The sequence below is a fragment of the Anolis sagrei genome, chromosome 5 (assembly GCF_037176765.1).
Source record: "Anolis sagrei isolate rAnoSag1 chromosome 5, rAnoSag1.mat, whole genome shotgun sequence".
NCBI lineage: Eukaryota > Metazoa > Chordata > Lepidosauria > Squamata > Dactyloidae > Anolis > Anolis sagrei.
The window spans coordinates 112528577-112541997 of NC_090025.1; the positions used below are offsets into that span (position 1 = coordinate 112528577).

General features: G+C 37.3%; 1 protein-coding gene across 2 annotated transcripts in view; it reads right to left on the minus strand.

The window, feature by feature from the left end:
* The window catches only part of CCDC149 (coiled-coil domain containing 149), a 93049-nt gene that overhangs the window by 20750 nt on the left and 58878 nt on the right, over positions 1 to 13421 (minus strand). For both annotated transcript variants that reach the window (XM_067468997.1, XM_067468996.1), the window contains exons 6-10: positions 12378 to 12550; positions 10858 to 10930; positions 10274 to 10358; positions 8520 to 8664; positions 4746 to 4822 (exon numbers count right to left, since the gene is read on the minus strand). In XM_067468997.1, the coding sequence (XP_067325098.1) occupies positions 4746 to 4822; positions 8520 to 8664; positions 10274 to 10358; positions 10858 to 10930; positions 12378 to 12550 (553 nt within the window). The remainder of the gene's footprint in view (positions 1 to 4745; positions 4823 to 8519; positions 8665 to 10273; positions 10359 to 10857; positions 10931 to 12377; positions 12551 to 13421) is intronic.

Consider the following 13421-nt stretch of genomic DNA (forward strand, 5'->3'; position numbering starts at 1 on the left):
CTTCCTTCCTTCCTTCCTTCCTTCCTTCCTTCCTTCCTTTTTCTTTCTTCCAAACTATAGTCCAATCATGGGGAGCATGACAGTATCCATTTTAGCCTTACTTTTGTTTTAAACATCATTCCCTGAAGAAATGAGACTGTAGTTCAAAATGGATAGCTATTAGTTTAGTTAGATCCATATTTCTGAGGGCTTATCTACATAATCATTTTTGGATTCATGAAAGCAAGTGGCAGAAGAGATTTATGGATGTCAGAGCTTCTGAATAGCTCCAGGACAAAACAAAGGAATGGTGCTTTTGATATTAAATGTTATAAAGCCAAAGCAAAACATTTGGGGGTTATAAAAAAAGAATGAGCAGTTTACCAAAAATATTTCCTATAACTATATTTTTTAGTTTCAATTGAAAGATCAACACTTTTCATGTTTATCTTTTATAAATATTATTGTATTTGAACTGTATATTCTGTTCTACCAACAGGAGCATTCGAACAGATGCAACCAACAGGCAATCACAGCAAGACTCCTGATCCTGAAACTACACAAGAGCTGCACAAACAAATATTTATACCATGTAATGGTCATCACTGTCTAATATTAACCACAGGAAAGATTGTGAAACCAAGAGGACAACTGTTGTCCGACAGGCTGGGATCACCATGGGACTAACCAAAAACAAAGTGTCATCAAACTAGCTTCTTTTGCCCTCAATGACATTCACACATAAAATTATGATATTATTATGCTTACCACAAGACTCCTGATTGGTTGGGATCATCTTATAAAAAGTTATACCAAAGCAAATATAGATGGCAAAAATAGTTATGAAGATCCTCCCAAAAGATGAATAATGACAGTACTTTTTCATCAAAACAACACATATAGAGAGGCAACATTGTTTTTGTACTGAAAATCAAAACTAGTAATCATTCAGTAGTGTATGCGATGGAAATCTTATATCTGTTTATGTTGCCCAATAGATTCTACTTCTGATTACATAATACATTAAAGACCAGACCCTTTTGTTTATTGTTTATTATTTACAGTATTTTGGCAAGTTTATTCAGATTATTTTAAATTATGATCTTAAATTATGGGTTTTAATTTGTGTACTGGTTGTTTTAATATGTATTGATTGTATATTTTTAATTTATGTTTTAACTGGTTTAGCTGCTACATGTTTTTAACTCATGCTATGTTCTGTATTTTTAATATGTTGCTGTTCCCTGCCTTAATCCAGGTTATCTGAAAGACCACATCCCTTTCTATGAACATGTCAGACATCTACGATCGACTAGGCAGGGCCTTCTCTATGTCCCACCATCCAATCAAGTGTATTTGGTAGGAATATGGGAGAGGGCCTTTTTAGTGGCTGCTCCCAGACTTTGGAACTCCCTCCCAAGAGAGACCAGGATGGCCCTATCCCTGCTGTCCTTCTGCAAGCACTTTAAGAGATTTCTGTGCCATCAGGCATTTGGGGGAAGGATGAGGGGCACACTGCTGTGAAGGTTGTGGATAGGATTCTGGTGAGAATTATGAGTTTTAAACATAATTTTAATTATATTTATTATATTTTAACTGTATTTAACCTTATATCCACACAGCACTATTTAATTTTTTAAAATTATATTTGATATGTTTTAAACTGTAATCAGATTGTGTAGTTGTTATACACTTTTGAGTCCCCATGGGGAGAAATGCAAGGTATAAATTAAGTAAATAATCAATAAATAAGAATTACTCCATGGAAAGAGGCAGGTAAAATGACTATGATGATAATTTTGACAATAACTTCAATAACAACCTGCTAACGGTAACCCTGCAAAAAGCACTAAACATGACCAATTGGAGAAGAAAGTATGCCACAAAAAACAAGCATCTAAATCTGAACAGTACATAAGTATCTTGAGGGTATAAGTGGAGTGAACCTCCCTGAACATAACGAGACTTCTGAGCAAATGTGCATAAATCTTGTGGTACACCTCTTCATCTGTTTTCAAGTGAACACAACCTTGTTGAAGAGAATCAAAGAGGTGTTGAGATAAAGACTTGTGAGGATAGAAAACCACGAAACATTTAGGTTTTTGGATAATTGTGGCAGAGGATTTCAGGGACCCAAAACCAGACATTTCTTGTAAGCCTCTTCAATGCCCATTCCTTCACAATATCCATTTCAAGTGACAACACTGAGGAGGAGCTGGCAATGCTAGAGGTGAAGAAATTACATTTTGGAAGCCAAGTTAGTTGAACTTCCTCGGCAGAGTTCCAGGCAGGTTGGTGGAAAGAAAAAAAGACTCATAAACAGAACTACAAGAAAGTTCAGTGTATCGAAGGAAGAGAAGACTGCATCAGTGGATTCATTGGAATTTTGATTGAAAATTTGTAAAGAGGGAGCCTCCCTTTCAAAATGTTTTAAGGGACAATATGCTGTTAGAAAATGACTACTCTACATGGTATTGGAACAATCCTAGTCTCGTTTCCATATGTTGATTATATACTATATAAGCCAATCTCATGTGTAAGTTGAGGGAAGGTTTGGGGTCACAATTATGGACATTGATATGATTCACAGATAAATCAAGAGTCATTTTTCTGCTCAAGCATTCATCTTTGACTACTCAGAGAAGGGGCTGATTCCATTTTTGATCAAAAGTAAGGTCCACTTTTTGGTTTCGTCAGAGGAACCATCACCTTCTGGTTAAAGGCAAGAGCCTAGAGAAAGGGATGCTTCATTTTTTAAAATAAGAAATAGTTACATTGATCTGTGGATGCACTGACTTAGCTTTTTGTTTGTTTGTTTAAGCTCTGAATAGGATTTGATATAATTTAGAGCCAAAGAGGTAGAACAGTTTAGACTTGGGTGAGGTAGAATGAGGTGGTAGAGCAAGTGGTAATTAGAAACACCCAAATTCACATTGAAACTGAATTTGTGTGAACATTTAGCATGGCAAACTCTAGCCATTATTAATCTTTAAAAGAAGCTTGCAACACCACAACTGGGTGCCATAGAATTAAAGATTTGAGCTGTGCGGCTAATACACAGATGAAACAAAAAAGTTATTTTAGAAAATTTCAGGAGTATATTTAAACAGAATCATAATAATGTAACATTGGCAAGAGAATGAATTATATTAATGGAACTCCTTTGTGTTTTTTTCAAAAATTAAATGGAATTATATTTATAATAGTTTTGTATCACTTTAGAATTCATTTCCAATGTTTGAGACTCATTAGTTTTCAGAAGAGATTGGGTGTGAGACACTTGCAATCTCCCCCCCCCCCCCCCCGCAAATGTACTATTGTCTGGTGTCATAATTGTGTCCACTAACTACAATTGTTTCTTTTTTGAACCTCACCAGGGACCAGGCCCGTAGCCAGGATTTTGATTCGGGGGGGGGGGGGGGCTGAGTCTGGGTGAAAGAAGGTCTACCCTAGCAAACCTTTTGAATCGTTACACCAATATCCCCATACATATGGGATATATTGAGAATGGTGATCAGATCATGATATTAATAAACATAACAGTTTAAATAATGTACCAGTAAGGCCTTCTTGCGGACCACCATGAGAATTTCAGGGGGGGGGCTGAAGCCCATATAGCCCCCCCCTCCCCCGGCTACATGCCTGCCAGGGACTGACAACTTATGCACTGGCACTAGGTCATACCCACTTGAGAAATTATTATTATTATTATTATTATTATTATTATTAAACTTTATTTGTACCCCGCTAGCATCTCCCGAAGGACTCGATGCAGCTTAGAAAGGCCAAGGCCTGAACACACAATACAACAATACAAAACCTAAGCAAATTAAAAACAATTAAAGCAAACTAAACAACAAGCAATGAACAATCCACTAAGACACAATAAAACTGGGCCGGGCCAGAGTAAGGGTACAAGGGTTAAAAGTGCTGATGTGACAGGTGGAATATGAGGCTTAAGGGCAAGTGCAGTGTGCGGTGTGCAACGGTCTTAGCTTTAATAAAATGCTTATGGGACTTGGTATTGGAGGTTTCCTATTCGGGAAAGGCACATCGGAACAGCCAGGTTTTCAAGTTCTTTCTGAAGACTGCCAATATAGGGGCCTGTCTAAGATCTTTGGGGAGGGTGTTCCAGAGTCGAGGGGCCACCACGGAAAAGGCCCTGTCTCGTGTCCCCACCAAACGTGCTTGCGATGCAGGTGGGATCATGAGCAGGGCCTCTCCAGATGCGAAGAGAGCGTGTGGGTTCGTAGACGGAGATGCGATCACGCAGGTAGGCTGGTCCCAAACCGTTCAGGGCTTTGTAGGTAAGAAATCTAATAGAAGTTTGCAGAACCACCCATGATTTGTTTCGGGGCAGTCCTGCAGCTACTATTAGATTTCTCATTTGCACAGCAAAACCATTTTCTTCCATTCCGATTCAAACCACATTAAATGGTCAGTGTAGGTGCTGCCACAGACTCACTAGAATCAATGGGATTTGTCTAGGTTCTAATTCAAGTCCCATTGATTTGAACTGGTCAACTATAAATGTGGGGCTTAAATACCCTTAAAGCACCAAATCTTTTTCTGATTTTGGAAACAAATGCCCTTTCTATTCTACCCTATATCCCAGGAATTTGCAAATCATCTCGAGTAGTCCTTACTTTGGAAAACCTTATGAAATTTGTAAGGTCACCATAAGTCAACAGACACACATGCATACATGCTTTGTCTAAACATAATGAAGGCTGGATCCAACAACCCAACTGTGAATTTTCACTAACCTGGGAGACTCCACAAACCAGAGACTTCCAATGTTCTCAACTTTTTCTCCAGCTCTGCTACACGGTTGCCTAGGATTCTGAAATGAAGATGCAATATTTCAAAAAGGGAAATTTAAAAAGACAAAACCACACAAATGACAGGATTTTTCCTTGTAAGGGCTGACATATATCTCACTGCAAAATGCCTTATTTCTGTTCACACAAGTAGACACACACACATTCATTTATAAAGATATAGTACTTTATATGATAATTCAGCTTCACATTAGGTTAGAAATGTCTTCAACCTTTCAGACTAGGTGGAAATAAAATATACTCATGCAATTCGCCTGTTCTTGAAGATGTCATCTCATGACTCAGGTTTCTCATACCAAGTCCATAAGTTGATCTCCTGCTTCATTATAATTCATTAGAAATACTTCCATCAGATTTACGCAATTCCTTTGACTCCTTACTATGGTGAATCCTGATAAAATATGTGTGAATTTTATGGAGTGTACACTTACATGAGTATCAGCAAGGTCTATATTTGAAGAAGGAAGGAAAATCAGGAAAAGCTGGCATACTAGGCAAGAGAAACATGAAACTTAGATTGTCTTACTAATAAAGTGTCAGGAAAGAAGAGGTATCAAAATTGAGAGAAACGAGGGAAGAGAACCTAATTTAATAAGACAAAGAAAGAATAGTAGGAAATGTTTAAAATAATTACAAAATTTGTGACATCTTGTGAGGACCATCCTAAATTACAACATATGATTTTTTTCCCCATTCCAGATGACAAAAATACTGCATCAAAAAGGATGTAATAAATAGGATTGAGCACTGTTTTGGAAACAGATGAGATGGAATGGAAGAAATCAGATATTTATACCAATTCAATGAAAAAGATAAACAGTGCTGCTAGAAGTATCAGGAAACCATGAAAAGGAATATTTGAGTGTTAAATTTAGGAACACTGTGTTTGTCTTGTTCAACTTGAGAAACAGGTGGAATATCTGAGAACTGCAGGGGAAGACAGCAAACTGGAATTGGATCATGAGTGGAATACTATGATGAGAAGAAATGGTTTTGAGTCTACATGAGCAAACAATGAAGTAAGTGGCAGCAAAGAAAAGCAGAGAGATTGAATGTTTTCAAATGATCCTTGTTTTTTAATGCTCACATCACCTTCATAGATACAGAATGAAGTGAGGGCACAAGAGTTACAATACAATAGATTTATAAGTCGTATTTTGGTTGGTGAGATGCTTGTGAAGTGACAAGTTCTTTTGAATAGTTTTCAGGTTTGTGAGAAATTATAAATGCAGTACAATCATCTCTATACATTTGATGGGGTTAGGGAATGAAGGACCTCCACAAAAGAAATAAAAGAAACACAATTTTTCAACTTGTAGAACATATCTCTGGGAATGTAAAGCTTCTCCAGTGTGTCCCTATGGTCAATATCTGGTGAAAGTTTACCATAAAGTCATAATTGAGGACCTAGAGTTTCTAAAAGACAACATTAATCAAATCCATAAAAGTGAAGCCAACAAATGTGGAAGGTCTACTGTAACCTTTTCTTTTCAATCACTGATGTCAAATTCAGATTACAATCTTGTTAATTAATTTGAGATACTAATGAATGAAAATATTTCCCTTGCACATGGATCCCTATAGAACTGAAAGGGGTCCAAGTGCTTTATAGAACTTTCATGGGCGGAAGGGAAAGAAAGAACAATGGCTGATTTCTTGAAGAGCTGCTATCAGAAGAGATAGCTCGGAGCTAAGTGAAACAAGGGTCTGATTAGTATTAGGAAACAGCCAATGTTCAAAATCATACAATAATATTTGGACGAGTGCATGGTTTCAGTGCTGGTATAAGACTGGGGACTAGAGTTTGAAATCCAGTTTGGGCATGAAAACTCACTGGGTGACCTTAAGTACATCACACTCTCAGTCTCTGAAGAAATCTTGTCCGCCACCCCCATCCACAAAAAACAAAAACAAAAAACCCTAAGGAAAGCTTTCCATAAATCAGGAAAAAAACTGATGGCACCACCAACAACAACAACAACTTGGAAGAAATGCACAATCCTTAAAAACAACATCTGAATTTGTACAAAAACTTCTTTCTGGCCTAGATTTCAATATTTTATTTACTTACCAAAACACAACTTTTATAGAAAGCATTGAAATATTCTGCCTTCATTATCTTCCTTGAATCCCAAGATTTATTAATACCATTAGTATGAATAAATAATAATAATAATAATAATAATAATAATAATAATAATAATAATGGGCTCTACAGGCCAATGGATACTCCACCTCAGACATCAGAAGAGCTGCAAGACCAAGAACAAGCCACGAGAGTCAAGATGAAGATCCACCCAGAGGAAAAGTGTTCCTGCCATACATCAAGGGAACCACTGACCGCATAGGGAAGCTGATGAGGAAACACAACATACAAACAATCTACAAACCCACCAAGAAAATCCAACAAATGCTACGTTCAGCAAAGGACAAGAGGGATCCTCTCACCTCTGCAGGAGTCTACCGTATAAAATGCAGCTGTGGGCAAGTCTACATAGGGACCACCAAACGCAGCGCCCAAACAAGAATCCAGGAACATGAAAGGCACTGCAGACTACTCCAACCAGAGAAATCAGCCATAGCAGAGCACCTGATGAACCAACCTGGACACAGCATTTTATTTTAGAACACAAAAATGCTGGACCACTCTCACAACCACCATGTCAGACTACACAGAGAAGCCATTGAAATCCACAAACATGTGGACAATTTCAACAGAAAGGAAGAAACCATGAAAATGAACAAAATCTGGCTACCAGTATTAAAAAATTCTAAAATTGCAACAGCAAAAACAGCAGGGAGAAAAACAGGCAGGGACATCTAATCACCTTTCAAGAAGAGTTTGCTCCAGGCACAGTCAGCCCATTGTATGCTAATCAAGGTGGTCAGTTGAAAGATTCACACCTAGCCCAACTTACAAAAGTCTTTTGTCTCACCCTGGTCATTCCACAGATATATAAACCCCTTTTTTCCCAGGTCCAGCAGACCTCACCTCTGAGGAAGCTTGCCATAGATGCAGGCGAAACGTCAGGAGAAATGCCTCTAGAACATGGCCATATAGCCCGAAAAAACCCACAAGAACTGAGTGATTCTGGCCATGAAAGCCTTCGACAATACAATAATAATAATAATAATTTATTTATAGACCGCCCTCTGTCCCCAAGGGGACTCAGGGCAGTTTACACACAAAAACAAAGGCAAACATTCAATGCCAAGACAAATGGGGAAAAATTACAGTAATACAACATAATAAAGAATAATAGTAATAGTGAGTTTATCACATAAAGGAATTGACATCAAAGGGAAAATTCAGCATTATTTATTTCAAAATGCATTTAGTCATAATGTATTTTTATTTGTGTGCAGTGTTTTTTTTTACAACAGACTGTGTTCAAGAATACTCACAAAAGAAATCCCATAACCCTAATTATGATTATAACAAAATATAAAGAGCTCAATTAAAGTTCATTTAAAACATAGCAGGATCTTAATGATTTTTTGATTTTTAAGTATACCAACAGATCTGTTAATAATGCCCAGTACCAATATTATAATCAGTTTAAGCCATTCACATTTCTTGGAACAGTCTCTGTTTAAGATTGACAGCAGCAGTAGTGACAGTGACAACACCAACACGCTGGTTATATAGAACAGACAACACATTTCAAGCTTTGTTTAATCACTAGTGAAGATACCTACTTGTTGGTTTGCCTCTGATGTTGAATTACCATGTTTTTCTCATGGATTGTTTCTAGTAAAGCAGTAGCCAAAGATTTGAGGTCAGAAATGGACTGTGGCGTGGCTGGTAAGCTGCAGCCATGATCCTCTGAAAGCAGTTCTTGTACTAGGAACATTTGAATCAAAACAAAACAAAAAGTCATGTCTAGAAATGACAAGTACATTGATTAATCTTACTTTACCCCAAACCAAACCTTATTCATACTGCTACAATTACATGGCCCATCACAAGAAGAGACACAGCACAGGATATTGTAAAAATTGTGGTTCACTACAAGATGTTTATTTGAAAAAACTTATGAGTCAAGGAAAATTTTTAGTATATAGATATTTTCATGCCACAGAGAAAGATTTCAATCACATCTATATATCATTCAAGGGAAAATATATTTGCCATTCCCTCTATTGATGTTCCATGGCACTGTGCTTACACCCACCACCGTGTAAGAAATTATACTGTTTAGTTGGTATTGCACCACCTGACATCTGCAGAAAAGTAGCAGCCAACAATGAAAGGACCAAGGCATTGACATCTCCGGCCCATCCTCTGTTTGGATATCAGCCAGCATGCCAATGACTTAAATGAAGAAACAGCTTCCTAAGATTTACAAAAATACTCGCAGCCACATCTCAGCAAGTGAGAGCCCAAAAATGGGAGGTAAAAACCCGGAACCTCAATCAGTGGCTGAGACCGGATAAGAAACTCCCTCCTGGGCACACAGAAGGCTGGCCGACTTGGAAGGGGCTGAATAGTCTGCGCTCTGGGTCCACGAGATGCAGAGCCAACCTTAAGAAATTAGGCTATGAAGTGGAGTTTGTGACATGCAAGTGTGGAGAAGAGCAAACCACAGACCACTTACTACAATGCAGCCTGTGCCCTGCTACATGCACAATGGAGGACATTCTCACAGTGACACCAGAGACACTCCAAGTGACCAGCTTCTGGTCAAAGGAAATTTAGCATAATACCAAGTTTTTTAACTTTGTGGTTTTTGTAATACCTTATAACTGTATTCTCAATTTGCTTCTGACACAATAAATAAATAACTGTGTTAATACAATTTCTGGTGAATTATGTGATTAGGTCAGACAGTATGGTTGGATATATTCATAGCATAAGCGTCACTTCCTGACCAGATAAAATTTTCCAGGACGTTGGTCTTCACACATACCAATGGCCTCTTTTCAAAGCATGCTTGTACAAGTAATTTGTGGTTTATTTATTTATCATGTCAGGAGCGAACCAAAACAGTTGTATTACATTAAAAACAAACAAACTTCAGAAGCAACCAGAAGCGACTTGCAGCATGCAACCAAACAAGTAATTTGTGGTGCAAATTTTGATATTTATGAAAACATCATACCACTAAAAAAAGTTTAATACATAACGCTACAGAAAAATGAACCAGATTCCAGCCATAACTGAGATAGTATTCATGTGCACGCCACTAAAATTAACTAAGTTCCATTATACAGAAATTGTGTCCTTTATATAAAACGACAAAATCAAGATTTGCCTTTTGGATTTTTAAAAGCAGTGTATGGTTGAATTCATGCATGGATATTTATTTATTTCGGTTGCTTCTACCCCGCCCTCCTCACCCCGAAGGGGACTCAGGGCGGATATGGAGGGATAACTGTATTAGTATTTGGTTGAACAACATTTTTGCATTACTTTCAAAAAATAAATTTGAAGACATAAGTCTGAGCTGTACCTTGTTTTGCAGAGAGGACACCCGTTAGCGCACTGCTATTTGACTTATTATTAGTCTTAGAATTTTTCCTCCTCTCTAGAGCATTCTAAACAAATAGACAACAACAACAACAACAAAAACTTAGAGAAAGTGAACATGTCTTTCTGTCTTCTCACATTTCATCCCCACTTGCTTGTATATAAATATCTGTCAATTGAAGCTACACTCCCTGCATCTGATGAAGTGGGCTGCAGTCCATGAATGCTTATGCCAAATAAATCCTGTTAATTTCTTAAAGTGCCAAGAGGCTCTTTTTGTAGTCTCACAAGGGATATTGCTAATGGAAACTCTCTTTCCTAACAAACAATTTGCATAATTTAATCATAATAAGTAATTGATTAATTCTTCCCACACTAGCAGATTTTATTTAATCATACAAAGTAATAGATTAATTTCCCAATGCTAGCAAAACATATGATATTCAAAGCCTGCCAAAATGTTATGTAAAAGAAAATGGCTCATCAATTCGGCAAACTAATTCAAGTCTACATTACAAATGTATGAGTGAGACATGCAGCACATTACACTGCAAAAACAAAATTTACCTTGTACTTTGCAATATTTGATTTGAGAATATTGACCTCTTCTTGAATTTGTTTTAATCGCTCATGAAGGTATCTAGAAAGTTAGAAAACAAATATCAACATATCACTCTTTTCTAGTTTTCTCATAAGCATTTCAAAAGTGTCTGAAATAATTAAAAAAGTGTGAACCCCTTCAGTACAGAAAGCAATGCTCAAATATTAATGAAGTAAGGATTCATCCAAAATCTATTATTGACCAAGTCCATAAATCCCCCAACAGTGGGCTTGATACCAGTTAGCCCTACTTCCTTTCCTAAGGAAACTGAATTTGGAGGACCTACGGGGGAATTTGAGGTGTGCATATGTCTGATAAAAGTCCTTAACACCTGGATGCTCCTAAGTTGTTCAGTGGATACTGACACCAGGGGCCCTTTTGCAATACAGAATTATAGAACAGCAATTCCACTTTAATTGCATGGCTGAATTATATGGAATACGGGATTTAATGAGTTCTTAAAGCTCTTTGGTTAGGAATTCTAACCTCCCCCCACCCCACAAAATTTGCTTGCAAACCTGATTTTCACGGGATGTTGCTAAAGAGCCAAGTTCTCCCACATCTTTGCTTGTAAGGTTTATATTTGACTGGGAACAGGGGAAGTGTAGGGGATCATGGGGAAAAATGACTGGATTGCATATCCAGATGAATAGTCAAAGTTTAAGTGCTAGGAGAGGCAAAGTGAGTAACTGGAGTACTTGACTTAGGCTGGGGGAATCTGAATTCATGAAGCTCACCAAATTACATTGGACCAATTTTTCTTGAGAATATATATATAAATGTAATGTTCATTTGTGGGATTAACATAATTCAAAAAACCACTGCTCAAATTGACACCAAATTTGGACACAATGCACATATCAGGCCAATGAGTGACCATCACTCATGAAAACACTGAAAAACACAGCAGAAGAAACTGTAAAAGCCAAAAAAATAAAAAAAATACAACACATGCACATAATCACATATATACCCATATACACAAATATATACACATACACATATGCACAAACAAAACACATACACACAAACTGGGCCAGAGCAACACGTGGCAGGGGATGGTTAGTGTGTGTGTGTGTGTGTTGTGTATGTATGTGTGTGTATATATATATGTTTTGGATTTTTTTCAAATTTTGGAATATCTGTATTGTATGCAGGTATATAATGAGATATCTAAGGGACAAGACCCAAGTCTAAACACAAAATTCGTTTATGTTTTATATACATCTTGGACGCATAGCCTGAAGATAATTTTATACTAAGTTTTTAATTAATTTTGTGCATGAAACAAAGTTTGTGTCTACTGGATCATCAGAAAGCAAGGCTGTCACCATCTCAGCAACCTATGTGGACAATTGTGGACTATTTTGGATTTCACAATTCCAAATAAGGATCAAATATAAGTAAAATACCACAGTTTCAAACATCAATCAGAGTAAACTCTGAAAAAAAAATTCAAAGAATGTTCATTTTAAAATAAACTCACCTGTTCTCCATACAAAGAGCATCAACATCAATGATGCGATTTACATGTCCTCCAAGAACATGGTTGAGCTCCTGGTTTAGTCTGTCGGACTTATCTTGGTAAAAAGAACGTTCCCCCTTTACGTCCTGCAGCTCATCCAACGTTGCTTGAAGATCATGTTGCAGAGCTTCAATCTGATAAGAAAGCATTACCAATGCAGTGGCATATATACACTTTTACAGTCAACGATTTTAAGAAGAGATGCTAACAAAAGGACTTTGTCTCTTCTTACAGCTAATGCTACAAAACATAGATGCCAGTAATGACTCGGGGATCTCAGTAGAACTGAAGACCAAACTATATGTAGCAGTGATAAGACAGAAAGGGTGGAATGAAGCAATCAAATTTGAAAGGGGAAAAGAAGGGATATAGAGGAGAGGATTTCAATACTCATCCAGTCCTATTCAACCACTCTCAACAATTCCCATACCACATGGAGTCTGGCAAAGTAAGGAAGAGAAAGGAGGCAAGCCAAGGAAGTAAGGAAGAGAGAGGACACAAGCAAAGACATAGGCAAGGCACATCTTGTCCATGTCTTGCCTACATATGCTTTTATGACTCACACAACACAATTAGTTTATAGGATGGCTACAGGGAACCACTATGTTTAGAGGGAGTACAGTACTGAAAAACATTTGGTGGGGAAACAGTAAGAGCAGAGCTATTGCTTATTGGCTCCCTGTCAGTCCCTGGTGGGAAGTGGTATTGACAAGAGAAAGACTTTCAGGCAGTGCTCATGGGTCTCACACGGCTGGGGGGCTACCAACACAGCCAGTCTTATTTATTTATTTACGATATTTTATTCTGTCGTTCTTATGATATAGGGACTCAAGACTGCTAACAATAAATATAAAACAATGTAAATGCAATTTTAATATTTTTTTTAAAAAAAATGAACAATTTAAATATTTAAACCATCAACTAACTTATGGTATATTAAAGTACACAGAAAAATACAGTGTTTCATATAAAGAGGAAGGCTCTCCCAAAAATCTATTAAGTCTA